At 55.2% G+C, this 26,696-nt stretch overlaps 1 protein-coding gene across 5 annotated transcripts; it reads left to right on the forward strand.

The window, feature by feature from the left end:
* The first annotated feature begins 519 nt into the window (after nucleotides 1-519).
* JUP (junction plakoglobin) lies at nucleotides 520-26,696 on the forward strand. 5 transcript variants are annotated; one of them, XM_061176767.1, is made up of 15 exons: nucleotides 520-667; nucleotides 11,409-11,624; nucleotides 14,818-15,074; nucleotides 15,313-15,551; nucleotides 16,423-16,624; nucleotides 17,414-17,558; nucleotides 17,685-17,788; nucleotides 19,484-19,822; nucleotides 21,450-21,605; nucleotides 21,813-21,932; nucleotides 24,196-24,346; nucleotides 24,447-24,568; nucleotides 25,119-25,158; nucleotides 25,419-25,584; nucleotides 25,913-26,696. In XM_061176767.1, exons 2-14 carry the CDS (start codon nucleotides 11,417-11,419, stop codon nucleotides 25,568-25,570), a joined length of 2,235 nt encoding a protein of 744 aa, XP_061032750.1. In that variant the 5' UTR covers nucleotides 520-667; nucleotides 11,409-11,416; the 3' UTR covers nucleotides 25,571-25,584; nucleotides 25,913-26,696. The 5 variants fall into 5 exon arrangements, with proteins under 5 accessions (XP_061032750.1, XP_061032746.1, XP_061032747.1 ...); XM_061176763.1 differs by having other exon boundaries at nucleotides 25,419-26,696; XM_061176764.1 differs by having other exon boundaries at nucleotides 11,412-11,624; nucleotides 25,419-26,696.

A 26,696-nucleotide genomic window follows, 5' to 3' on the forward strand; every position in this document is an offset into this window, starting at 1 on the left:
ATGAAATGCTATACTAATATGTTATTACCACTTTGCGGCAAGGGTGAATAAGCCCAAAGAAGCATCATGCCTGATGCTGAGTTGGCTGGCCAGTGAAGGCGTCTGTCCTCGCCCCTCCTGACTCACCTGTTGGACAGGTAGGGGGAAGGGGAGAGTAATCATTCTTACCTGCTCGGAGGTAGGGTGGGACAAGACACACCCCATCCCTTCCATTGGTTCTTTCCTTAGTCTTACTGACAGTTCCTTGCCCAATCAGGAGGAAGTAACCCTCAATCTGCCAATAGGTGAGGAGTTAGGATGGAACCTCAAGTTGGAGAACGTCCCTAGGGCCGAGTGGCAGTCCCTGGGGCCAATGGCCAACGGATAAACAGAGGCGGCGGTGAACGGGGACTGGGCGCGAGGCTCCGCCTCTCCATAGGACAGTCAGGCCAGGCAGCCAGTAAGCCCACACCAGCGGGTGGGCGTCTCCCTCAGGGGCGGAGCTTCGAGGGGGCGAGAGGCGTGGCTTGGCTGTCAGGTCCCTTCGCCTTTTGTTCGGTTAGTGAGTTGCTGCCTTGGCCAGAGTCCGGAGCAGCCACCGCCCGAGTGCGCTGAGCTCAGTTCGCAGCCCGCGCCGGCTCCCATCCCGGCCCGATCCCTACCCAGCCCGGCCAGGCTCCAAACGCAGGTGCGGACGATCGGGGCAGGTATCGCTGGGCGAGGGAAGCGGGGCGAGCGGACGAGAGGCCGATCCCCGCCGTCCCCGGGCAGGTGAGGGCGGGAGCCAGGGAGAGCCACCCTGCACCGGCGGCAGGGGGCGCGCTGGGGTCCTGGGCGCGGTGACTAAGTGGGCGCGAGGTTCGCGCGTAGCGCGACTGGGGGCTCCGAGAGCCGGTGTCTGAGAAGGGTGGGGAGGGATCAGGGCAGGTGCCTCCGGGTCGCGCCTCCCCCGGGACCCGCGGAGCTCGCTGGGCGCCGCGTCCCTGACTCTGGCCCTGCCTCTTGCGAGGGAGACTTTAACCTGCTCGGCCTGCGTCCCAGCGCTCACTCTGTAACCAGGAATTTACTGTTTGCGAAACTTGCTGCCGCTGGTCTCTTTGGGGCCACCCTCACCCCACCCCACGCGTTATCCTCGCTTTCCCTCCCTCTCTACTCCCCCAGGCCTGGGTGGGGCCCTATTGTCTACGCCCGGCTTGCCCAACTGTGAGGGCTGAGCGCACATTTTCCCAGAGACGCGGGCCCCACCTGCCGAGCAGGTGAGCACACGGAGTCCGGAGGCCCTGCCCTCCAGCTCTGCGAGCCTGGTCGGGACTGTACCTGCGGCGTCTCCCTCCGCTCCGTTCGGGTGGGTGCCGGGCTCTGGCTCCGCCAGCGGAGGCGGGAAGGGATGGCAGTGGGATTGGTGCTGGGCCCGGCTCCGCGCCCAGCCGGTGTCTGGCACCCGAGGCTCAAGATAGGGGTCTGGGCGGAGGGGTCGTGCACGGGTGGAGAATTCACCGGCCCAGTTTCCAGTAGCTGCGGCTTCCAGAGTGTTGATATGGGAACAGGACTACCCTTCCTTTCTATCCTCTTCTTGGCGGAAAAATCAACCAGAACAAACTTTCCAGGAAGGAGTATTCACGGCAGCTTTCTCTGGGGGTTTTCCTGCCTCCTTGCCGGGGGCTTCCCGCAGGCTTTAGGGGTCCTTCTCGGAGCAAAGCCCCCTCCCCCAGCCGGCCAGGCTGAACCTGGGCAGTGCCTGCGCTGTGACCCCGTCCTCCCAGCCCCCACCTCCATCCTGTTTGCTGGGCCCCTTGGGGCCTGAGGGGGGGGGACCGGGGTGGGGGGCCGGGCCAAAGGGGAAGCGGCTTCTTCCTTGTCTTCCTGTCTCCGGGGACCACCACACCCCCTCGCAGGAGGCCTTCCCTACAGGCTCTCTCCGGAGCTCTGCCCCCCTCCCCAGGAATGGGGGTGGGGCAGGGCCGGGCCAAACTGACTGAGGGTGGGGGGAGCGATTGTTCTGGTGTTTTTTTTCCTCCATCCCATCCCCCACGTTATTTAGCTGGCTGGGGATTGAGTCCGAAGAGCGCGGAGCAACGGGGCTGGATTTCCATTTGATTTCTGGGTTTTGAAGGTGCATTCCTTCTGGAGGCTTTTGAAGTCCTTTTCCTACCCACCCCCTTTCCGGAGAGACTTCGATGGGGAAGGTGGGACTGGAGGAAGGCTTCAGTGGGGAAGGTTTCAGGCAGAGCTGCGTTAGCTGCTGCCCTCCCTACTCCCCCCAGCAATTTCCTGAGAGCCCCTTCCCTGGCCTCCTTGGGGAACAGAAAGGGGAAAGTAACAGCCAGGTTCTCCATTCCTGAGGTGAAGGGAAGATTGGGGGGATCAGGGTTGCTTGCCCTGACTCACTTGGGAAGACCCTTACCACCCTACGTAGATGGGAGAGTGAGGGCGGAGGTCAGACCCACCCCATGGAGTGCCCTGGGTCAGGGGGAGCCTGGGTCAGGGGAGTCCCATGCCTCTTCTGCTCCAGTGGGTGTCACAAGGGCAAGGAGTTGGGGCAAAATAACCTGTTTTCCCTCTTCTCTGTGCCAAAGTGGAGGAGGGGAAGGCATTGTTAATTATACTGGTTAAATGATTAGGTTAGCTAATCTGGCTCGTGGCTTCGATGAAAAGATAGTACTGAGGAAGTATTGTTAGGAGGTGCAAACTGGCTACTTACTGGACTGGAGGGAGAGGGGAAAAAAAGGTAGGATCCAAGTGGTCATTTCTTGCTAGATCAAGCCTCAGCTTGGGTGACATGAGCCCTCTCCATGCCTCCCCCCGGTCCCATCCCACCCCAGTTACAACCCCATTTCCTCTGGAATCTCTGTTTGGGCTGCCAGGGATGAGGCTTTGAGAGTGCATTGCATGGGAAGGAAGGGGTACTGATTGGGCAGGTACAGGTGACGGGGGTCTCTCCCCGGCCTGGGAGGGCTTGGGGAAAAGAGCCACCTTGGAATGAGATGGGGCAGTTGACTTCTCTACAGAAGGGCTATTATTTGGACAGATGTTATAGTGGGGTAGTTCTGAGCATAGGGATTTAGGCTTGGACTGAGCTAGGTTTGATTCCCAGCTCTGTCGCTCGTTACCTGCGTGGCCTTGGTCAAGTCATTTAACCTCTCTGAGCTTCAGTGACCTCCTGGGCAAAATGGAAATAATAGTACCAACTACCGAATAAGTACTTGATAAATGGTCACTTAAAAATTAAGGGACTACTTACAGATTCCAAGCACTTTCATTAACTGTTCTCACTTAATCCTTATGACCATCCCTCTAGGCAAGTATCATTACCCCATTCTACAGGTGAGGAAATGGAAACTCGGGGGAGTTAAGTAACTTGCCCAAGGTTGCACAGTGAGACCCAAGCAGGGCCAAGGCTGGCATTTGGGTCCTTTGGCGCCAAGCCCAGGGCCTATCTTGCTGTATCACCCCACCCTAGCTCTGGGAAGAATTTTTCTGCCATCCCTTTTTTGAGAGTCTCTGCTTAGGAGTTTGGGGAGAAGAGAATTCCAGAGGGTCCAGGGTGGTGTGTGTGGTTGGTGAAGGCGGGGGCAGGTTTGCCAGGTAGGGGTGACTCACGTCCCAGCCTCCTGCCCTCTGAAACCCCTGCCCCTCCCGTGGCTTGGTTTTTGGTTCCTGGTGGAGGGGGCTATCTCCCCAAGGCCAGGGGCTGTGGCGGATGTGTGGAGGAGGTTTGGCAGGGAGAGGAGGGCAGGGGTCAAAGCCTCTGCTGCCTCCTGGCTTGAGCTGGGCCGAGCCATGGACTGTTCTGGGCTTGTCCCTGTATAGGAAGTGGGAGTTGTCTGCTTTGCTGGGGGCTGGAGCTGGGCCAAGATAAAGGGGGGCCTGTCCCCTGGGGAGTGGAGAGAAACGAGAGTCAGATTTAGGACCGGACCAGTGTCCTGCTGGACTCCGCCAGTCAGCACTGCCAGCCTGCTCTTGGGCGGGGAGCTGGCTGTCCTCTGGAGCTGGGAGCCCTGGGGGCTGGGAGTAGGTTTTCCGCTGCTGAGGAGGCCTTTCTGGTGATTGGGGTGGGGTCAGCAGGGCCTGGGTCCTGGAGGGAGGGGCTGGTGTTACTGTCCTCAGACCTCCCTGGCTCTGGCACGTCTGCCAACCGGGCACCTGACACCGGAATGGGCCTGGGAAATGGGGCCTCTATCTGTGTCAGTACAGCCTGGGTACTGAGCCTATCAACACGGGGCTTCCAGATCCCTTGAGGTCAGGAGGGGACCCTAGGCATGGGGAGTTATTGATCCTGGAGAAGAGAAGGCTGAGGGGACTTGATGTGACAAAGAAAGAAAGAGAATGAACTCAGTCCCGGGTGATTGCTGTGAAGAGGGTGACAGGCTTGCAGTTTTCCAACAGCCCTGAAGACACAAGAGCGATCCGGACTCTTATGGAAGGAATGGAGGCTAGACAGGAGGAAGGACTTCCTGCTTGTTAGAGATGAGATCTTGAGTTGATGAGTAAGAGGGAGATGCTGGTGGAGGCTCAGGGTTGACTCTTCTGTGAAGAGGATGAAGCAGGGTCCCATCCGTGTGAGCTGGGGGAGAGCCAGCCTGCCCCAGGAGAGAGGGCAGGTAGGAATCACTACCCTTTGGGGCGAGTCTGAGGTCTGTTGGGGTCCCTGGGGAAACTCTTAGTCTTGTGTCTTTTGGGAGGAGAGACCTGGCCATGTGAGAGGCAGGTAACCATGAGCCGCTGGCCCAGTGACCCATATGAAGGGAAGGAGCAGTGACTGGGGCAGGTCATCAGGGTTTGTGTCTCTGCAAGCGACACCATGAGGCCTGCCTCCTGGGACATGGTTGAATCTGGTGGAGGTCTGGGGGGCGTGGACTGTCCTGATTTCCAGCAGCTTCCTTGGCTAGGCTGAAGAGAAAACTCACTGACCACTCCCCCTTTGCTCAGCCTCCTGGCCCCTCAGGCTTTGGGGGCCCTCAGGGCAGGAAGCTCAGCTTTCTATGACCTGCAGGAGTGTGGGTTAACAGGTTGACTGTCTTTCCTCACTGTGGGGACAGAGGATTCTTGTCTCTGGATTCTTGTCTCTGGTGAGTGGCAGGGACAGGGGAGAATTGGGGCGGGGCTGGGCAATCAATACACTGCTTATTTGGGGGTGAGTGGAGGTTGCACTCACTACACGACTCCCCCTCCCACTTGATTGAAAAAGTAATATCTGATCATTTTACAAAACAGTTGGAAAGTTTAGGAAAGTTTCCAAGAGAAGAAAAAAAGTCACCCGTAATCCTGTTGAGGCATCTAACCGTGAACATTTCTTTCCCTTTTCTTTTCTTAGCATCCTCTTATTTCTCAGCCTCGCTCTTGGATGATCTTATGCTCTGTATACAATAACAAATTTTAACCAAATCTTTATCCAAACCCTAGTTTTCTCCAGCAAATGCTGAACAGGGAAGTAAGAGTTGGGTCTTCCCTGCTTTTCCAGGAGAGGGCCAGGCAGCGATCCTTGCAGAATGAAACCCTGGGGAATCACACCCTGAGGAGTAGACATGAGCTGGGGTCGGACTCCCCAAGGCCCCCTGGGTGGAGGTGGTCAGGTGGGGACAGCAGGCACTTGGGTATTGAGATACGTCACAGACCCAAGTGAGTCCTTAGCTGTTGTTTCCTGAGGCTGGTAAAGTGTTTTTCCATTCGCAGGAGTCCCGGTTTAGGGTCATCTGCCGGTTTGGGATTTTTGCCCACCCAGGGTCCCCAGCAGGGAATGGCGCTCCAGCTGGAGCCCTCTCCAGGGGAGCCCGGAGTTTCCCAGGGTCCAGCCACCTGGCCAGGCATTTCTCTCTCCTCCAAGTCCCCTTCTTTTTCCCACCCTGGTTTGTTTGCTTTGGGCAGGAGCCCAGAAGGAAGAAAATAAACAGCAGCTGGGTCGGCCTGACCTGAACCTCCACCCGCAGCCAGTCCTGGGCCACAGCTCAGGCTGTCCTCCAGACTGGAAGTGAGGGCTTTCCTCCGGAAGCTCAGGATGGGCTTCTGTATCTTCTCCCGTCCCCAGGACCCTGGCCACGCATCGTGCCCGCTTCAGTCCCTGCCCGTTTGGAATGACCAGTCTGATGGGGGAGACCACAGTCTCTGCCAAGGAACATCTAGTCTGCGGGTGGCGGACGTTTCTCCTGGAGCCACCCGTCTGAGGGGAGAGGCCTAGTTGGGAAGCCCCAGCCTGATGGGGGAGACAGGGCTCTCAAGGGATGCAGTCCTGTCTGTCTCTGTACTTTTCTAGAGTCTGTTTCCGTCTGTGCTTGGGACCGCTCGCCAAATCTCTGCTGGAGCCAGAGACAGAGTGGGGAAGGGTGGTGGCTGGTGACACTGCAGAGCCCAGCCTCTCCCCTGGGGCTGCTATGTGGGGAATGTCCAGGCCTGACTGGCCTGCCGGCCCCCAGCTGCAGAAGGCAGCACGTGTGACCGGGGAGAGGGGCAGCGCCATGTCTCCACCTGGCCTCCCCTCCCAGGACCTGGACATAACTCGTCTTCCCCGGCCACACCTCCCCCGACCCCAGGGGCTCTGGCCTAGGGCCGGGAGGCAGCTCCCCTCCTAGCCTTCATCTGAGGGTTCAGGGAAAGGAAGCCTGGGTCTTGCCCTGGGTACTGGGTCCCACAAAGCAGGCTGGCTACCGGCTACCTTGCCAGGCCCATCTCTGCTGGCTTCCTCCTCTGCCATTTCTGTGTTTCCCTAGTAGAAGGACGCTTGCCTGGGCCTTTCCTACTAACAGAGGCCTTGCACAGTCATGGTTGTGTACCATCCACACAACACACAGCCATCTGAAGAAAGGAGTGTCTTGATTGTCTCTACTTTACAGAGGAGGAATGAGGCTTCAGGAAATTGCGTGATTTGCCCAAGGGCACACGGCCAGTGAGTGCAGGGGCAGGATGGAGCCTTCCCCTGACCCCCATGCCCTCCCGCCCTGCCCATGGCCCCCTTCGTCTGTCATTGTCTGAGCCCGTGATCCGTGTCTGCACAGGGTGCTGGCCTCTGGCCCAAGGAACTTCTGGAGGGCCCTGCCTGCTCTAATGCAATGTTTCTGAGCCGGGTCCCCGCTCACCTCTCGGGCAGCCCATTCCTGTCCTGGTTTCCCGGTGTCTTACTGACACTTGGCGTCCTGCAGCACAGCCCAGCCCGTCACTGCGGCAGGTGCTGGCAGGGGGAAGAAGCCTGATGTAGCTCTGGTGGGAGTTCTTTTTATTTATTTTTAATTAAAAAAATGTTTTTGGCCATGACGCATGGCATGCAGGATCTTAGTTCCCTGACCAGGGATCGAACCCGTGCCCCCTGCAGTGGAAGTGTGGAGTCTTAACCACTGGACTGCCTGGGAATTCCTGGGAGTTCTTTTTAATATCAGAGCTGGACCACACTCTGCCAGGACAGTCTTGGATTTAGGGTGCCCGCTGCCAGCCCCCTGGGTCGGCCACGCGGCGGAGGAAGCAGGAGCGACAGGCGGGGTAGGCCCCAAAGCATCCCCCTTGCTAGCTTGCAGATTCCTGGCCAGTGTGGACTGGTGGGGGAAGGGTCCTTCGCACACCCTCTTCAGAGCCCCTGTCTTCTCTCTTCCTGGCCCTTGTGAGGTTCCCCACCCCACGCAGTGATCTCTGAGCTGGCTTCTTCCTTCTGCAATAGAGATTGCTTACTAAACAAAGTGCCCCCATTCAACTCAGAGCCCCGCCCTGTGTCTGGCTCTGCCCGGCTTCCGCCAGGGTGCAGGGGCAGGGCCCGCGTCTGTCTCGCCTCCTTCCACCCTGGCTCTGTCCAGGGGCATTGTGGTGGGTCTCACTCCAGGTCCAGGACGGAGAGGGACAAGACCAAACCGGGTGCGGCCTCCTCCACCCTGGGAACTGCAAAAACAGCACTTTTGTTTCTTGTGAAAGAATTCCCCTGGGGCTTCTCTGGTGGCGCAGTGGTTAAGAATCCGCCTGCCAGTGCAGGGGACATAGGTTCGAGCCCTGGTCCGGGAAGATCCCACATGCCACGGAGCAACTAAGCCCATGCGCCACTACTACTGAAGCCTGCGCCTCGCCGCAACTAGAGAAAGCCCGCGTGCGTCAACGAAGACCCAACACTGCCAAAAATAAATAAATAAATAAATTTATTAAAAAAAAAAAAGAATTCCCCTGGTTCTCCTGGGGAATAGGTGGGGAGACAGGTGGGGCTGCTTGACAGCCCTGCCTGAGGTCTGACTTATATCTTTCCTGTGGCGGGAGAAGCTCCCCACCAGCATCCTTTCTTCAAGAAGAGTTCTGGTGCGTGTCCTCTCTGGACTGCTTTCCACCTCTGACCCTGCCCACCCTCAGCCTTTTCTTGTCTGTCATGGGAATTCTGACTCTTTATTCCTAGAATCTTAGATATCAGCATTCCTCTGAGATCACCTGGGCTACCCTTTCTGAAGATGAAGCACAGAGAGGGAAAGCTGTTGCCCAAGGACACACAGCAAGTTTGCAGCAGAGGTGGGACTAGAACCTGGGACTCCTGATTGCCGAGCAGCAGGTGCTCGGCTCCACCTGTGCCCCTCCTGCCCCCTGCCCCTCACTCTCTTCTGCAGCAGGGTGTCTGGCATTCTCTCCTTGGTGGGCTGGAGGCGGGTTGGCAGTGAGGCAGATCTGGATTTGAGCAGAGCGCCACTGTTTTTCAGCCTGGAGCTTGTTTCCTCCACGTAGAAACTGGGAATAATAAAATGCCAGCCAGGGTTGCTTCTAGGGAAGCATGAGATTCATTTGCTAGTTAAGGCTCTCCCCCCGCCCCCCATCCCCCGCCTCCCCTCCTCCATGGATCCTTTGACCTCTGAGGGCTCTGTCTCGCCCTGGGCAGCTGTCCAGCCCTCAACTTCTCTTGGCTCCAGGCCTGGGCTGGCGGGGGTGGTGAGGGGCCTGCTGAGGAAACGCCCCTCCCATGGCCAGCCTTGACCTCGGTGGTCCCTTTGGATACGGGGCTGGTGAGGGGATTGTCCCTGAGGTTCCGACCAAGGCCCATATCCCTCTCACTTGGCTCAGAAGCACCAGGGTAGGCGGTGGGTCTCTACTGGTCTCTTCTGGCTCGGGTGGGGTGTTTTTACTGATAGGGCTGGAGATGTCCAGTTTGTCCTAAGCAAATCTGACTGAGGCTTGGCATCCAGATGTTGGCTCAGCCCTCTGCCCGGCAAAGTGGCCTTTACAGGGTTAATGCAACTGTATTTACTGACACAGTTTCATCTTCCTTCTCCAGTGCTTGGATGTCCAAGGCCTCCTGCCTGAATTTTCTCCCCGGGGGCTTCTGCGACAGGCTTTCTCCTCCCAAACTCTCCTGTATTCTCTGTGTCTGTCTGTCCAGGGAAGGCAGGAGTGCCGGGCAGTGTGTGGTTAGGGCGGGGGCGGGGGGAAGGGCTCCCCCTGAAATAGCCACACTTGGCCGGTGCCTGGAAAGCAGCTGGGCACATCTGGAGGCACCGAGCCTGCTTCTGTTTATCAGCCCGAAACTCTGAGTCACTCGGGGTGATGGGAGGGGAGGAAGGAGTCTGCGGGGAGCTGGTCTGGCTCCTGCCTCTGCCGGTTCCAGGTGTGCTCACAGGCAGGGGAGGAGCTGGGGTCGCCATAAAAGGCTGGGAGACATGAAGGATCTTTGTCATCCTCCCAGAGGGTGGTACTGGGGCCGTCCCGGAAGACATATCCTTGGTGATCTTTGTTCCTGGGTTGGGACCAGGCTCACCAGCCACTCCAGCCTCGTCCTTAACTGGTCTCCCAACACAATGGGACAATGGGTTTGAGGTGCTGGGTGCTGCTGCCCAGCCTCACGGGTGGACCAGCCTGGGGTCTACTTGCCATCTGAGGCCACACTGGGTGTGCACAGGCCACAGACTCGGGTGTCACTCACACCTGGGCCTGGGCCTGGCTCTGTCATTTCTCTGCTATGCCTCCTTACTGGGTGGAGCCTCAGTTTCCCCATCTGTAAATGCGGGAGCAGAGCACGTGCTTCGAAATCCACTTGTGAGGATGATGACCTTTTTTTTTTTTTTTAATTTATTTATTTTATTTATTTTTTAAATTTTTGGCTGTGTTGGGTCTTCGTTGCTGTGCACAGGCTTTCTCTAGTTGCGGTGAGCGGGCTTCTCATTGCGGTGGCTTCTCTTGTTGTGGAGCACGGGCTCTAGGCCTGCGGGCTTCAGTAGTTGCGGCATGCGGGCTTCAGTAGTTGCGGCATGCGGGCTCAGTAGCTGTGGCTCGTGGACTCTAGAGCGCAGGCTCAGTAGTTGTGGCGCACGGCCTTAGTGGCTCCGCGGCATGTGGGATCTTCCCGGACCAGGGCTCGAACCCGTGGCCCCTGCATTGGCAGGCGGATTCTTAACTACTGCGCCACCAGGGAAGCCTTCTTGAAGGACACCAGGAAGGCCCTCACTGGGGCACAGCTTCCCTTGCCTGTCCTCCCAGCTGCTGGACTCTGGAGGTCAGCACCGAGACGGGAGCTGGACAGACCAAGTGGGAGTCACCACCGCCCTGGTACAGAGGCAGGCCCAGCTATTCATGAGCCTCAAGTGGCCCCAAGTCTCTGAATAGCAGTGACCACCCCAAGGTCTGCCCCACCCCGAGGGAGAAGCAGTACTGATATCTGGCCAAGGTCACCAACATTGAGCACCTACTGTGTGCCAGGCACCAGGCTGGGTCCTTTACGAATCTGGTCCTCACAACAGCCTACGAGGGAGGTGGTGCTACCCCATTTTACAGATGAGGACTGAGGTTCAGCGGAGCGGTGAGTTGCCCCAGTAGTATGTGGCTGAGATTTGAACTGGTTGGTAGGATTCAGAATTCTGGGAAAGGCTTCTAGAAGCTGGAGTGCTGGAGAGATGGGGTTCTTAGGGCCTGAGCCTCTGGGGTCACTCGTGATCCTGCCCCATCTGCAGGAAAGTGAGATCTTGGAGTCTCTGAGGCTTCCAGAGAAACCTGTCTGGCTGCTTCCCTGCCCCAGCTGGTTTCCTGCCCAGTGCCTGGGGTGTAGCTGCCTCACTTCTACAGTCCTTCCTAGGGGGCCCCAGTGGATGGGGGTGGGTCTGCGGGACCCCAGAAGCTGTTGGAGGTCCTGAATGCCTTCTCCTGCTCTGGGGATTTTGGGCTGGGACAGCAAGGTGAGTGAGCTGAGGGCTGGGTTGGGGCATCTGGCCCTTTATGCCCCTCCCGCCATTGGGTTCAACCCACCCTGGACTGGAGGTCAGAGATGCAAGCCCAGGACTCACAGACAGGTGTCCCATCCTGGCCGTCCCTCCCTGGGCTTGGTCCCTCCTGTCTCCCACCCTGCTCCACAGCCTGCTGACGGCCTTGCAGCTGTGGTGCGGGTTAGGGGTGATGGGCAGGGCCTGGGGAGAGGCTGAAGGTGGGGACTGGGCCTGGTGATGGGATGCCCCACAGCGGCCAGCTAATTTCCTGCCCCTCCTTTGTGTCCCCAGCAGCCACCATGGACGTGATGAACCTCATCGAACAACCCATCAAGGTGACCGAGTGGCAACAGACGTATACCTACGACTCGGGCATCCACTCGGGGGTCAATACCTGCGTGCCCTCGGTCAGCAGCAAAGGCGTCACGGAGGAGGAAGAGGCCTGTGGGCGCCAGTACATGCTCAAGAAGACCACCACCTACACCCAGGGGGTGCCCCAGGGCCAAGGTCGGGATCCCTGGGGACTCTTCCATGGGACTATTCCAGCCGAAAACCAGGCTGGGCCCTGGAGGGAGGTCAGGGTCAGAGGAGGCAGACTTTAGGGGGCTCCCAGTCTGAGGAGGGAGGCACAGCTACTGTTTTTTTTTTTTTTTAATATATAAATATATTTATTTATCTATTTATTTTTGGCTGCATTGGGTCTTCGTTGCTGCGTGCGGGCTTTCTCTAGTTGCGGGGAGCGGGACTACTCTTTGTTGCGGTGCGCGGGCTTCTCATTGCGGTGGCTTCTCTTGTTGCGGAACACGGGCTCTAGGCATGCAGGCTTCAGTAGTTGTGGCATGTGGGCTCAGTAGCTGTGGCTCGCGGGCTCTAGAGCGCGCAGGCTCAGTAGTTGTGGCGCACGGGCTTAGTGGCTCCGCGGCATGTGGGATCTTCCCAGACCAAGGCTCGAACCCGTGTTCCCTGCACTGGCAGGCGGATTCTCAACCACTGCGCCACCATGGAAGCCCCACAGCTCCTGTTCTTAGACTCACCAGTCTGAGGGAGGAGGCACAGCGACTTCAGAGCGCCCCCATCTGGGAGGGAGGCAGATTCCTCTTCCGTGAACCTCTAGGACGGAGCGGAAGCATAGACCCTGCCCACCAGTCTGAAGGAAGAGGCACAGTCTTTGCCTTCCATGAACTTACAGTGTGATGAGGAGGCATCACTGCTGCCCTCAGGGAACTCAGGGACTGTGGGAAAGACACAGTCCTCTTGCTCCAGGAGCCTCAGATATTCCGGGGAGGTAGAGCCCGGTTCTGGGGCTTAGTCAGGGGTGGGGATCCCCGTCAGCCCAAGGTGCCCTGCCTCTCTGGGGGAGAGAAGTATCCAGTCCTGTCTGTAGTCCACAGATGCCTCCAGGGCCCTGAATGTTGCAGCCCAGATTGCTGTGGGAGCTGCGGAGGGTGCAGGGTAGGCTGTGGCAGCCTGGGCCACGGCAGAGCTCAGCCTCTAAACCCCGGGGAGCTCCTCCCACACAGCAGGCAGAGGCCTCTCAGCTTGGCAGGGTCAGGCATTGTGTTGGTAGCTCAAGTACAGCATCCGGGTGGGAAAGTCATGTGGATGGTCCCTCCTTCCCGACTGATTGGAGTTCCGGTGGAACCTCTGCCTCCCTCTCTTTGGGGCTTTGGGACACTCGCCAGGGCAGGGCTGCCTGGGAAGCCGGGGCACCTGTTTGTGGGACTCCCAGACCCACCAGGGGGTGGAGCCTGGACTCTTAGCTGAGAGCCCACCTCTTGCTTGCTGAAACCCACAGTCTGGACTTTCCCTCTCATCTGCTCTAATCTACTGGGTGGCCCTCTGGGCCTCTATTTGCCTGCCCATATAATGGGAGAGTTGTCTCCTTTGGGGAGGATGAGGGTATAATTAGAATCGTGAGATTTCAGGGTTGAAAAGAGACCGAGGTTGTCTCATCCTACCCCTACCTGGTGGTTAAGGGAGGGGCATAGAGTCGGGGTTGGATTCTGGAGTCAGGCTGTCTGAGTTCAGATCCCAGCTTGGGTTCTTATAACCTCTCTGTGTCTCAGTTTTCCCATCTATAAAGTGGAGATAATAATAGTCCTTACATTCTAGGATTGTTGTAAGATTAAATGAGAAAAGTATAAGGAAAGCACTTAATTCACTGCTAAGCACATAATAAGTACAGGCACACCTCGTTTTATTGCACTTCACTTTATTACACTTCGCAGATACTGCGTTTTTTACAAATTGGAGGTTTGTGGTAACCCTGCATGGAGCAAGTCTATCGGTGCCATTTCTCCAACAACATTTGCTCACTTCATGTCTCTGTGTCACATTTTAGTAATTCTTGCAATATTTCAAACGTTTTCATGATTATTCTATTTGTCATAGTGATCTTTGATATTACTACTGTGACTTGCTGAAGACTCAGATGATGGTTAGCATTTTTTGGCAGCATTTTAAAATTGAGATATGTACATTTTTTAGACATAATGCTATTGCACACTTAATATACTACATACAGTGTAAACATAACTTTTATATGCACTGGGAAACCAAAAAATTCATGACTCACTTTATTGCAATATTCACTTCATTGCAGTGGTCTGGAAATGAAACCACAATATCTCCAAGGTGTGCCTGTACTCAAAAAATGTTAGCTATTCCTTTTAATAATAATAATCTCTGAACGTTTTTTAGCAATATGTGCCAGGTACATGCATCCTTTCTTTTTCTTTTTTTTTTTTTTAATAAATTTATTTATTTATTTATTTATTTATTTATTTATGGCTGTGTTGGGTCTTTGTTTCTGTGCGAGGGCTTTCTCTAGTTGCGGCGAGCGGGGGCCACTCTTCATCGCGGTGCGCGGGCCTCTCACTGTTGCTGCCTCTCTTGTTGCGGAGCACAGGCTCCAGACGCGCAGGCTCAGTAGTTGTGGCTCACGGGCCCAGTTGCTCCGCGACATGTGGGATCTTCCCAGACCAGGGCTCGAACCCGTGTCCCCTGCATTGGCAGGCAGATTCTCAACCACTGTGCCACCAGGGAAGCCCCATCCTTTCTTTTAAGAGCAATTCACAACTTTTTTTTTTTTAAGATTTATTTATTATTGTTTTATTTTATTTATTTTTAGCTGCGTCAGGTCTTAGTTGCGGCACATGGGCTCTCCATTTTGGTGCGCGGGCTTCTCTCTAGTTGTGGCGTGTGGATTTTCTGTTTTCTAGTTGTGGTGCGCAGGTTCCAGGACGTGTGGGCTCTGTAGTGGCGTGTGGGTTCCAGAGCGCGAGGGCTCTGTGGTTTGTGGCACGTGGGCTCTAGTTGAGGTGCGTGAGCTCAGTAGTTGTGGCACGTCGGCTTCGTTGCCCCGCGACATTGAGATCTTAGTTCCCTGACCAGGGATCAAACCCGCGTCCCCTGCATTGTAAGGCGGATTCTTTACCACTGGACCACCAGGGAAGTCCCAATTCACAACTATTATCTCATTTAATTCTCGTAAGAATTCCCTGCGACGGACAGAACAGGTGGTGCCCCATTTTACAGATGATGTAACTGAGGCGATGATGCCCTCCTCAAGGTCACTGGTTAAAGGTAGAACTATGAGTGGTGGTCTGGGAGGCAGTCCAGAGGACCCAGATGGGATGCCTGCTCCCCAGTGTCCCCCTGCCCGCATCCTGCAGCTCAGTCCCTGCCTGTTGGCCCCCAGGTGACGTGGATTACCAGATGTCCACGACAGCCAGAGCCAAGCGGGTGCGGGAGGCCATGTGTCCTGGTGTGACAGGAGAGGACAGCTCCCTGCTGGCCACCCAGGTGGAGGGACAGACCACCAACCTGCAGCGGCTGGCCGAGCCATCCCAGCTTCTGAAGTCGGCCATCGTGCATCTCATCAACTACCAGGATGATGCCGAGCTGGCCACCCGGGCCCTTCCTGAGCTCACCAAACTGCTCAACGATGAGGACCCGGTCTGTGAGGGGCCTGGCCGGGCTGGAGGCAGGACAGGGAGGGGAGAGGTCAGGTGTCTGCAGGAGAGGGCCCTACCTGGGGTGGAGGGAGGTCATTGACCCAAAGCCACATCAGTGGGAAGAGTCTGACCTGGGTCTGTCTGAGCTTTGTGGAGGGGTCTCCTGGCCCTTCCTTCTCACAGTGGCAACCAACCTGGCCCATCTGCTCAGATCCTCCCGTCCTCCCCCCTCCCCCCAGGTGGTGGTGACCAAGGCGGCCATGATCGTGAACCAGCTGTCGAAGAAGGAGGCGTCTCGGCGGGCGCTGATGGGCTCGCCCCAGCTGGTAGCAGCCGTTGTGCGCACCATGCAGAACACCAGCGACCTGGACACAGCCCGCTGTACCACCAGCATCCTTCACAACCTCTCCCACCACCGCGAGGGGCTGCTTGCCATCTTCAAGTCGGGTGGCATCCCTGCCCTGGTCCGCATGCTCAGGTACCGACCCCTACTCACTGCGGGAGCCTGGGGCTTCCCCTCCCTTGGACTCCCCACCCTGCCCACGTCCCTGGGCTTCCATACATTTATTGAGCACCTACTATGTGCCAGGTGCAGAACCACACCCAGTCTTGGTGCTCAGCTGCTCACAGCCTAGCAGGGGAGACAGGCATGTAACTCACAGGTTAGTTATCAGGATACAGTATAGATGAGGGCAAAGGTGTGTCCAAGATTGGTCAGCGGAGCTCCAAGAAGCTGTTCACTCTAATGGCAGGGGGTTGACGGATGAGTGGAGTTTGGCTGGTGTAGATGAAGCGAAGAGTATTACAGGCAGAGGGAACAGCATGTGCAAAGTCCCTTGCCACCTTTATCTTTCCCAGCCTTGCAGTGTTGATTGGCCTTTTTCCTTACATCATATTAGGCTGCGAGTTACCTAAGGGTGGAGATACTGATCTTATTCCCCTCTGAGTCCCTTGCAGGACCTCTCTAGTATGAGGCCTTCCACATGGCAGTTACTCAGTAGGGACAGGTGTCGAGGGGACCAACCGTGCGTTTAGCACCCAGCCAGGAGCCCAGAGCAGGAGGAGTCATGGTCCCAGTGGAGAGAGGAGAGGTGCTGTGTGCTTTGTGCATAAAAAGGGCTGGGGGACTCCCCTTGCGGTCCAGTGGTTAAGACTCCACGCTTCCACTGCAGGGGGCGTGGGTTTGATCCCCGGTCAGGGAACTAAGATCCCGCATGCCACACGGTGTGGCCAAAAAAAAAAAAGTGGGGCTGGACTCAAGGGACACCATTGGGGTGGGTGTCAGTACTGGGAGGTGGCCCACGTTTACCTGGTACCTGGCTCACGCGAACCCCCTGCCCCTCTCCCAGCTCCCCCGTGGAGTCGGTCCTTTTCTATGCCATCACCACGCTGCACAACCTGCTGCTCTACCAGGAGGGCGCCAAGATGGCGGTGCGCCTGGCGGACGGGCTGCAGAAGATGGTGCCCCTGCTCAACAAGAACAACCCCAAGTTCCTGGCCATCACCACCGACTGCCTGCAGCTGCTGGCCTACGGCAACCAGGAGAGCAAGGTGGGCCGCACCCCGCCCCCAGCCAGGACCTGCAGCCCCCGTGGCATCACCCTCCGTCCAGCGGCAGCTTCAGGCCACTGCCTTCTTACCCTTTTTAGGTTAAATATATACGTATATACAGATGTACATGTTTCACCATATTACTGGATATTTTGAGGATAAGGGAAAGAAGAAATTCATTATCCTCATACAACCATGTGCTTCTCCAGTGCTTTCCTGTGGGCATATTTGTACACAGTGGTAGTTACAGCAATTTACAACTTTGCATCTGTTTTCTGCGTGATATTAAATTTTTTTTTTTTTGCTAGACTGTCCTCAAAACCACCCTCTATAACAGCAAATAGCATTTCATTTAAGTGGAGGCCCCAGACTTTATTCTGTGGGAGGGCATCTGGGTTGCTCCCGATTTTCCACCTCTATGAACGAACGATGCTGTAATGAACATATTCAGGTACACAGCCTTTCCCAGAGAGTAGGAAAAGGTTTTCATCAGTGGGGCTGAGGATTTTTAATATCTCTAAGCTTTTACTCAGAGTTCCAGGTACTTTCCAAAAGGACTGCATTATTTGCAATGCCATCAGTGGCAGTGTATGTTAGTAGTTTCACCTCATCCTTGCCAGCATTGTGTATTACCTTTTTTTCCCAACATTTTGGCTTATTTAATAGTCACAAAAGCTCTTCAGGTTTTAGATGAAGCACAGTAATAACGGCTCTGTCACCCCCCCTTCCTTCTCTGTTCCCTGTCATGGTCCCATCTGTCTCACACTCATTGCCCCCCTCCCTCCACAGCTCATCATCCTGGCCAATGGAGGACCCCAGGCTCTCGTGCACATCATGCGCAACTACAGTTACGAGAAGCTGCTCTGGACCACCAGCCGTGTGCTCAAGGTGCTGTCCGTGTGTCCCAGCAATAAGCCTGCTATTGTGGAGGCTGGTGAGTACTGTGGTCGGTGAGGGTGGCCCACGTGGCCGGGCAGGCGGGGGTGGGGGCCCTGACCAGTGACCGGACTCGGTCAGCGGTGCTCCCCTGTGGCTGACGTGACCCCATCTCCCACCCCAGGTGGGATGCAGGCCCTGGGCAGACACCTGACGAGCAACAGCCCCCGCCTCGTGCAGAACTGCCTCTGGACCCTGCGCAACCTCTCGGACGTGGCCACCAAGCAGGTGAGGGAGGTCATCGAGCCTGGGTCCGCCTCTTCAGCCACCTCGTCCTTCCATGTTACCGTGTCCAACCTCCTGTCTGGGAGTCTGACCTTAGGAGCTGGGGGGAGGCCTGAGGCCTCTATATCTTGCTCCACTGTGGCTGGGGATGGAAGTGCCCTGTAGCCCCTCATCCCTTTAGGCTCAAGGCTCTAATCCCTGTTAGGGATTCAGAAAGGGGACTAGATGAAGGAGGCTGATGTTTCTTGGCTGGGGTTCAGGTGGTGTCAGAGGAACAGTTCTGACCTAGACCCTGGGCGGGGAGCAGTAGTGTGCAGGAGACGGCTTGGGGGCCCCCGATGCCTAAAAACAGCTTAAGGAAAAATGCAGTTTCAGGACAAGTCTTCTGGTCCCTCCTTCCGACCTGTCATTGCTAAGAATTGCATCAATCGGCTGCTTGTTGAGCACCTGCCATGTGCTGGGCTCCACTAGGCACTGGGGACATTGGCTCCTTTACCCCTTTCAGTACTTGGAGGTAGGGTGCGGAGCCCATCATTAGATGAAGAAACAGAGGCTCAGGTGGTACAGATACACAGTGGAATATTACTCAGCCAGTAAAAAGAATGAAATAATGCCATTGGCAGCAACACAAATGGACCTGGAGATTATCATACTAAGTGAAGTATGTCATTCAGAGAAAGACAAATATCATACGATGTCGCTTATATGCGGAATCTAAAAAAAACAGACTCACAGACTTAAAGAACAAACTTATGGTTACCGGGGGGAAGGGTGGGGGGAAGGGACAAACTGGGAGTTTGCTATTAACATGTACACACTGCTATATTTAAAATAGATAATCAACAGGACCTACTGTATAGCGCAGGGAACTCTACTCAGTGCTCTGTAATAACCTAAATGGGAAAAGAATCTGAAAAAGAATAGATACATGTATATGTATAACTGACTTTGCTGTACACTTGAAACTAACACAACATTGTTAATCAACTATACTCCAGTATAAAATAAAAAATTTAAAGAAAAAGAAAGTTTTCACGAAAAATAGAAAAAAAAAAAAGAAACAGAGGCTCAGAGAGTTAAGGAATGGCTCTTGATCACAGCTAGCAGACAGCAGAGCTGGGATTTGAACTCAGGACTGTCTGTCCCCAGATCCTGGGGTCTTCCCGTTCCATCACAGGGCCCACATGGCTCCCCTTGGGAGAATGAGGCTCCTGGGTTAGGGATGTTTCCTGAAAGCAGATTTGGCCTGGGGACCACTGAATGGGCAACAGCTAAGGCCCAGAGAGGGCAGAAGCATGTAAAAGTGGGTCAGCTGGGCCATGGAAGCGTGGACCGCCTCAACAATTTCCTTCTGGCCTAGGGGCCTCCCTCGGCCTGAGTAGAGCTCTGTTGGGTCTGAGGACAGGAGGGGGTGGAGGAAAGAGCGTGGAGCTTAGAGACAGGCTTGAGTTCACATCCGGCTCACTAGCTGTGGGTCTGTGGGCAAGGCCCTCAACCTCTCTGGGCCTCAGCTGCCCCACGACTACATTCTCATGGGTGTTGGCAGGATCACGGGGATGAACACACACAGGCAGGGCCCATCGAGTATGAGCTGAGTGGGCTGGAGACCTCCTTAGGCCATCCGTTCTCCCGGATACACTTGGGAAGACCCTGCGTTTGGGAATCTCCCTCACTCTGCACTGCCTCCCCTGACCCCAGGAGGGCCTGGAGAGTGTGCTGAAGATTCTGGTGAACCAGCTGAGCGTGGAAGACGTCAATGTCCTCACCTGTGCCACGGGCACTCTGTCCAACCTGACCTGCAACAACAGCAAGAACAAGACGCTGGTGACGCAGAACAGCGGCGTGGAGGCGCTCATCCATGCCATCCTGTGCGCGGGTGACAAGGATGACATCACAGAGCCTGCCATCTGTGCCCTGCGCCACCTCACCAGCCGCCACCCCGAGGCCGAGATGGCTCAGAACTCCGTGCGCCTCAACTACGGCATCCCGGCCATCGTCAAGCTGCTCAACCAGCCCAACCAGTGGCCACTGGTCAAGGTACCGCCCACTGCACGGTGGGGTCAGGCGAGGGGAGGAGCTCTGAAGACAGGATTAGGTGCTGTATGGGGTCAGGCAAAGCTGCGGTAACAAAGAGGCCTAAAATACAGTGGCTCCAATAAGACAAAAGTTTACTCCTCTCTCATGTTCCGGTTTAGACCTCCACAGTGGCTCTGCTCCTGAGACCCAGAATCCTTCTATCTTGTAGCTCAGCCATCTCCTAGAATAGAGCTTCAAAGTTTAACATGCACAGGACCACCCTGGGTGGTCTCATTCAACTGCAGGCTCTGATTCGGTGGGCCTGGGGTGGGCCTGAGAGTCTGCATTTCTAACAAGCCCCCAGGTGATACTGGTGGTCCATGGAGCACATTCCTTATGCCAGAGGGTCTGGGCATGAGGGTTGTCCTCACACGAACAGTTGGACTACGTCATCCCCATAGGTGCCTTTTAGCCCTGGAGAAGTAGGGAGGGCTAGCAGCGACCAGAAAGTGGGACACATCACTTCAGCCCATACTCTGGAACTTGGTCATTTGGCCACATCTGGATGCAAGGATGTTAGCACTGTGTTATGTGTCCTGCTCAAACTCAGGACGGTTGGGAAAAAGACAAAGGGTAGAGAGGATTCTGGGGACACTTGGTGTCTGCTACTGGGAGCCAGGGTGGAGCCTTCTTCTTAGGAGGCTGCCTGGGTAGAGGAGAGATGTGTATCAGTTCCCTGTCACAGGCAGGGGAGGTGAGGGTGAGCCAGGGCAGAGCTACCGGTGTGTGTGACACCTGGCGCCAGAGAGTGAAGAAGCTGCCATAGACTGGGGTCTTGTCAAAGGGCACAGGAGCCAGCTGGCAGGGGCTCCTATTGCCTAAATTTTCAACAATATAACAGTCCAGATAAGAATGACTCTAAGTGATTATATATATTGTATTTTAAAGAAAGGGCAGCACGCGGTCCCTGCCCTCCTTGGTCTTGGTCTGTAGCACAAGCTCGAGGTGGGCGGAGGGTTTGCACCCTGACCCAGCAGCTAAGTTGACAAGTGACCTTGGCAGGTCATCCAGTCTGTCCTCATCTCCCCCATGATTTTCATCCCTGCCCTCCTGGTTTCTTGTTTTGAGGATCAAATAAGATGATAAATTGCTCCCCAAGGAGCCCTGGGAGGCCAGAATGGCTCCTGGGAGTTGGAGGACCCTGGAGCAGAGACCTCTTCCCAGAGCCGCCTGCTGGGGATTGATCACAGTGTGAGCGTCACCAAAGCAGGAGGCTTCGGGGTCAACCCTAGTGAGGACTCCCTCTCCCTGATAATCAGGGTTTGGGAACTATCAGAAAAGCAAGACTACGTTGTCTGTGAGTGGGAAGTAAGAGAGAGGGGACAGGGGGCAGTGTCAGGGCCTGGGGGCTGATGGAATATTCTGGACTGGGGTATCATTTTAGCAGGGGCTCTAAGAGTTAGACATGAGGACCCACAGATCGTATGGAATAAGGGGCATGGGCTGGGGGTGATCTCATTCTCTGGAGATCTTCCAGCATGTCTGTGGCTGGCCTGGGGGACAGAATAGATGAGAGGAGAAGGAGGAGATGATGCTGGAGAAGCGATGCCCAGGAAATGCCCTTGATGAGTGTCCCTTTTCTTGCCAGGCAACCATTGGCCTGATCAGGAATCTGGCCCTGTGCCCAGCCAACCATGCCCCACTGCAGGAGGCAGCGGTCATTCCCCGCCTCGTCCAGCTGCTGGTCAAGGCCCACCAGGATGCCCAGCGCCACATGGCTGCAGGCACACAGCAGCCCTTCACGGTAAGTGAACTGCAGGGGCCTGTGACCCTCTACCCTGGGAGTCAGGGTGTCCTCTGTGTGAACGTGTGCGCATGCGAGTGTGTAAATAGGGAGGCGAGTTGCAATTGATGCCAACTCCAAGGACCAGTGAGGTTTGCCAGGGTCATGGGAGTGTGACCACTCCCAAGGGCTACCTGTTGCTATGCCCCAATGGCTCCTCTTGTACAGGATGGCGTGAGGATGGAGGAGATCGTGGAAGGCTGCACCGGGGCCCTGCACATCCTCGCCCGGGATCCCATGAACCGCATGGAGATCTTCCGACTCAACACCATCCCCCTGTTTGTGCAGGTGAGTCTGGGGCAGGTGGGCAGGAGAGGTTCCCCCAACCCCTGCTTCTCCCCACTGCTGAAAGGGGAAGGTTGACAGCCATGGGTTTGAGGGGGTCTGGGCCAGGCATCAAGAGGTCTTTGGAGGAGTTTGGAGAAAAGTGGCCGCACCAGGAGTGACCACTTAGCAAACGCCAGCAAATGAAAACAAAAACTATGTTTTAATGTCCGAAAAAACCTAAAAGCATTGAAAAGTAAACAGCAAACTGGGAAAATATTTGCAAGCATCACAACAGACAAGAGTTTAATATCTTTCATATAAAAAGAGCTCGTTAATACTAGACCCCAGTGCTAGACCCCAGCAGTTATATAAGAAGAGGCACATGCAATTCCCAGGTGGCTCATAAACAAACAATGCTCGGGACTTCCCTGGTGGTCCAATGGCTAAGACTCCACACTCCAAATGCAGGGGGCCCGGGTTCAATCCCACATGCCGCAACTAAGAGTTCACATACCACAACTAAAGACCCCGCATACCGCAACTAAGACCCGGCGCAGCCAAATAAATAAATAAATATTTAAAAAACCCAAAAAACAAAAAGCAATGCTCAACCCCAGGAGTTTAAAGAAATGAAGCTTACCCTGCAGTGAGAGCCCATTTTCCACTATCAAATTGGCAAAGAAAAGAATGGGAGTGCTTTGTGCTGATGAAGATGTGATAAAATGGGCAGTCTTACACCCTGCTGGTGGGAAGATAAGGTGGTAAAACCTTTCCAGAAAGCAGTTTTGAAATATGTATAGACAGCCAAGTAGTACAGGTCTGGGACTCTGTCTTTATGCAATAGCGTAATGTAATTGAAAACATGGCATAGATGTATGCACAGAGCTGACAATTGCAATGTTACTACTAGTAATTGAAAATTAACCGACTGTCCAATGGTAAGAGAATGGTTAAAAAAGGAATGGTCCGTTATATCATGTGGTCATAGACAATGGTGTTGAAGAAGAACTTTTAGTTTTTGAAATGTTTTTCCTTTAATTATTAATGTTCAGAGTAAGAAGTTGGTGTGGGTAGCTACCTCCACTTGCGATTGATGAGGCTTTTTGCTTTTTGTTGTTGTTTTGCTTTGTAGCATTCTCTTTCTCTCTCTCTTTTTTTTCTTTAATTTAATTTAATTTTTTATACAGCAGGTTCTTTTTTTTAAAAATTAATTTATGTATTATTTTTGGCTGAGTTGGGTCTTTGTTGCCGCACGCAGGCTTTCTCTAGTTGCGGCGAGCGGGGGCTGCTCTTCGTTGCGGTGCGCGGGCTTCTCATTGCGGTGGCTTCTCTTGTTGTGGAGCACGGGCTCTAGGCGCGCGGGCTTCAGTAGTTGTGGCTCGCGGACTCTAGAGCGCAGGCTCAGTAGTTTTGGCCATGGGCTTAGTTGCTCCGCGGCATGTAGGATCTTCCCGGCCCAGGGCTCGAACCCGTGTCCCTTGCATTGGCAGGCGGATTCTTAACTACTGGCACCGCCAGGGAAACCCCTATACAGCAGGTTCTTATTAGTTATCTACTTTATACACATCAGTGTATACATGTCAATCCCAATCTCCCAATTCATCCCACCCCCCACCCCCCCCCGCCTCTGCTTTCCCCCCTTGGTGTCCTTACTTTTGTTCTCTACATCTGTGTCTCTATTTCTGCCTTGCAAACTGATTCATCTGTACCATTTTTCTAGATTCCACAAATATGAATAGTTAATATACGATATTTGTTTTTCTCTTTCTGACTTACTTCACTCTGTATGACAGTCTCTAGGTCCAGCCAAGTCTCTATCTCTTTCTCTCTTGAGTATCAATATGAACGCATAGATTTTTTTTTTTTCCGGCTGCTCTGTGCTGCTTGTAATTTGTTCTCTGACCAGGGATTGAACTCACACCCTCGGCAGTGAAAGTGCAGAGTCCTAACCACTGGACCGCCAGGGAATTCCCATGAACTCATAGATTTTTAAGTAAAAGTTATTGAATAATATGGGAAAATGCTTTATGCTACAATGTTTGATAAAAAAACAGGAATCAAATATATGTATATGACTATGATAAAAATCCAATGGAAAGAAGCTGTGTCTGGGTGGGGGATTGTGTCCAGTGTGCTTTTCCATTTCTTTATACTTTTCTTAGACTTTTCATGCTTTCTACTATGGGCTTGGGTTAAATCCAAAAAAGGGAGGCAGAGATGGGCAGGGCGGTGAGGTGCCTCATGCCCGCCTGCCTCACACCCGCCCCGCGCCCCCTCTCCCCAGCTCCTGTACTCCTCAGTGGAGAACATCCAGCGTGTGGCCGCTGGGGTGCTGTGCGAGCTGGCCCAGGACAAGGAGGCGGCCGACACCATTGATGCTGAGGGGGCCTCAGCCCCACTCATGGAGCTACTGCACTCCCACAATGAGGGCACCGGTGAGGGGCTGGGCTGGGGGCGAGGGGGGAAGCTGGGCCTTGTTCCCCCAGCCTGGGTGGAGGCAGGCACCTGACTTGGCCTGTCCTTTTCTCTGCTCAGCCACCTACGCTGCTGCCGTCTTGTTCCGCATCTCCGAGGACAAGAACCCAGATTACCGTAAGCGTGTGTCTGTGGAGCTCACCAACTCCCTCTTCAAGCACGACCCTGCAGCCTGGGAGGCTGTGAGTATCCTGGGTTGGGCTGCAGTGTCTGGTTGTGCAAGTTGCGCACTGCACAAGGATTGTACTTTTAGGGAGGCCTCTACCATCCTGTCAACTTCATAGATTTTTATTTTATAATTGGATCATTTATGATAATTCCCAGCAGATGGAAGTAGTAGGTTGAACCATCTACTGTTTTTGACCTACAAAATGGCAATTTTATTTTGTCCAAACTAATATGAAGTGTTGGGGCAGGGGTGCCTTTCTCTAACTTGCACAAAGGTGCTGTATAGGCTGGAGGCTGCCCTGATCCTGGGTGGGGCAGCTCCTGGCACCCATTCTCTAGTCCTCTCCCCGCCACTCCCCTCCCCGCTCTAGTTCTGCGGGTGCCTCCAAGTGTGAATGGTGGGACCCTCCACCCTGGGGAGGTGCCTGAGGAGAGGAGTTCATCAGGGCACTGTGTAACCCTATCTCATCCTCTGTTCCTTCAAGGGGTCTTTGCCCCCCAGCCTGGAGCCTGCGTTTTCCACCCTTCCCCTCCCTCAATGTTTCTCTTTGTCTCCATCCTCAGGCCCAGAGCATGATCCCCATTAATGAACCCTACGCAGATGGTAAGTGTGTGCAGAGCCCAGGGCAGAGGGGGTGCTGTGTGGGTGTGAGCAAGGGGGCAATTTTGTGACCCCAGGGCCAAAGGACCAGTGACAGCCACTGTTGTGTCCACATGCACTCCTGTCTGGGTCCCTGATGTGAGAGTCTGGGGAAGGGGGCGGACCCACTGGGGGTGGGCAGAGGTAGAAGGTGTGGCTGAGGGCTGTCCAGACCCCCGCAGGGTAGCCTGAGACCCTGGACGGAGCTCCCTTCTCCTCCCCAGACATGGATGCCACCTACCGCCCCATGTACTCGAGTGACATGCTCCTGGACCCCCTGGAGATGCACATGGACATGGACGGGGACTACCCCATTGACACCTACAGCGACGGCCTCAGGCCCCCCTACCCCACTGCGGACCACATGCTGGCCTAGCTGCCTGGACCCTAGTATGGCGACCCCTCCCCGCCCTGCTTTGCAGCTCTCCCTTCCCCCTATGGGCTGCTGAGACTCGGACTTTCCCTTCCCTTCAGAACCTCCTTCTCATGGAGGCCCTCTCAGGTTTCCCCTGAAACCCTGGCTCCTTTGTGGGGGGAACAAGTGTGGGGCCTCTTGGTGCTGAGCTCCCCCAGGGAAGGTGTGCCTCGCCTGCCTCATTCTGTTATCTTTGCTTGAGGCGAGGAGCCCTGCCCCTTCTACCATGGTGGCCGGGTTATGCACGAGCTCCCACGGGCCACGGGGCTGGCCTGACCCCTCTGTGTCTGCCCCTCCCTCCAGGTGCGGTTCCCCATCTGAGAGGCTCTCCTTTGCAGGCGTTGGGGCGAGATAGCCAAGTGCCTGAGCCTGGGCAGGAGGGCTGCAACTTCCTGCTGAACCCCGCGCCTTCAGAGGTCCTCTGTAGGGTCTTTCTTGGGATGGCGATTTGCTCTTGCTTTTCTGTTCTGGGCTGTAGGTCCAGGGCCCGACACTCCCTCCCACCCCCGAGGCCCTGGCACTAAAGCTTTAGACTCGAGGCCCCCACTCTGTCCCCCCTCCTTCTGGGCTGCCCGTCTCCATAGGGCTGTGGTTCCTTCTCTGGCTGGCTCCGATTTGGTCACTGAACTCCAACAACTGTACTGAGCCCTGGGGGTCTCCAGGCCCCAGCTTCAAGGCCCAAAGGCCCAGAATCCAAAGCTTATCTTGAAAAGTTCAGGGATCGTCTGACCAGGGGGATGGGGCGGAGATGCGGAGAGTGCCTCCCCTGCTCCAGGACTCGGCCTGCTCCCTCCCCAGGATGCGCAGTTGGCTTTGGCCCCTCCGGGGGTTAGCAGCTCCCTTGCACCCTGTCCCGCCCACGCAACTGCCCTAGCTGACCCCCTGAGAAGTGCTCTTGGCTGACCCCTCTGGTGTGCGGTGAGGGGCTTTCTCTTCCCCTTCCTGTTTCAGACTCCCCCCGCCACCTCCTGCACACGGGTGTGGGGGACTGGGGAAGGTCCCAGTAGAAAATTTTATCGCTGTATGTTTTTGGTTATTGGTTTTTTTTGTATAGACCAAAGCAAAGAAAATAAAACTAAGACACAGA

This window comes from Eubalaena glacialis, chromosome 19 (genome assembly GCF_028564815.1).
Source record: "Eubalaena glacialis isolate mEubGla1 chromosome 19, mEubGla1.1.hap2.+ XY, whole genome shotgun sequence".
Lineage (NCBI taxonomy): Eukaryota > Metazoa > Chordata > Mammalia > Artiodactyla > Balaenidae > Eubalaena > Eubalaena glacialis.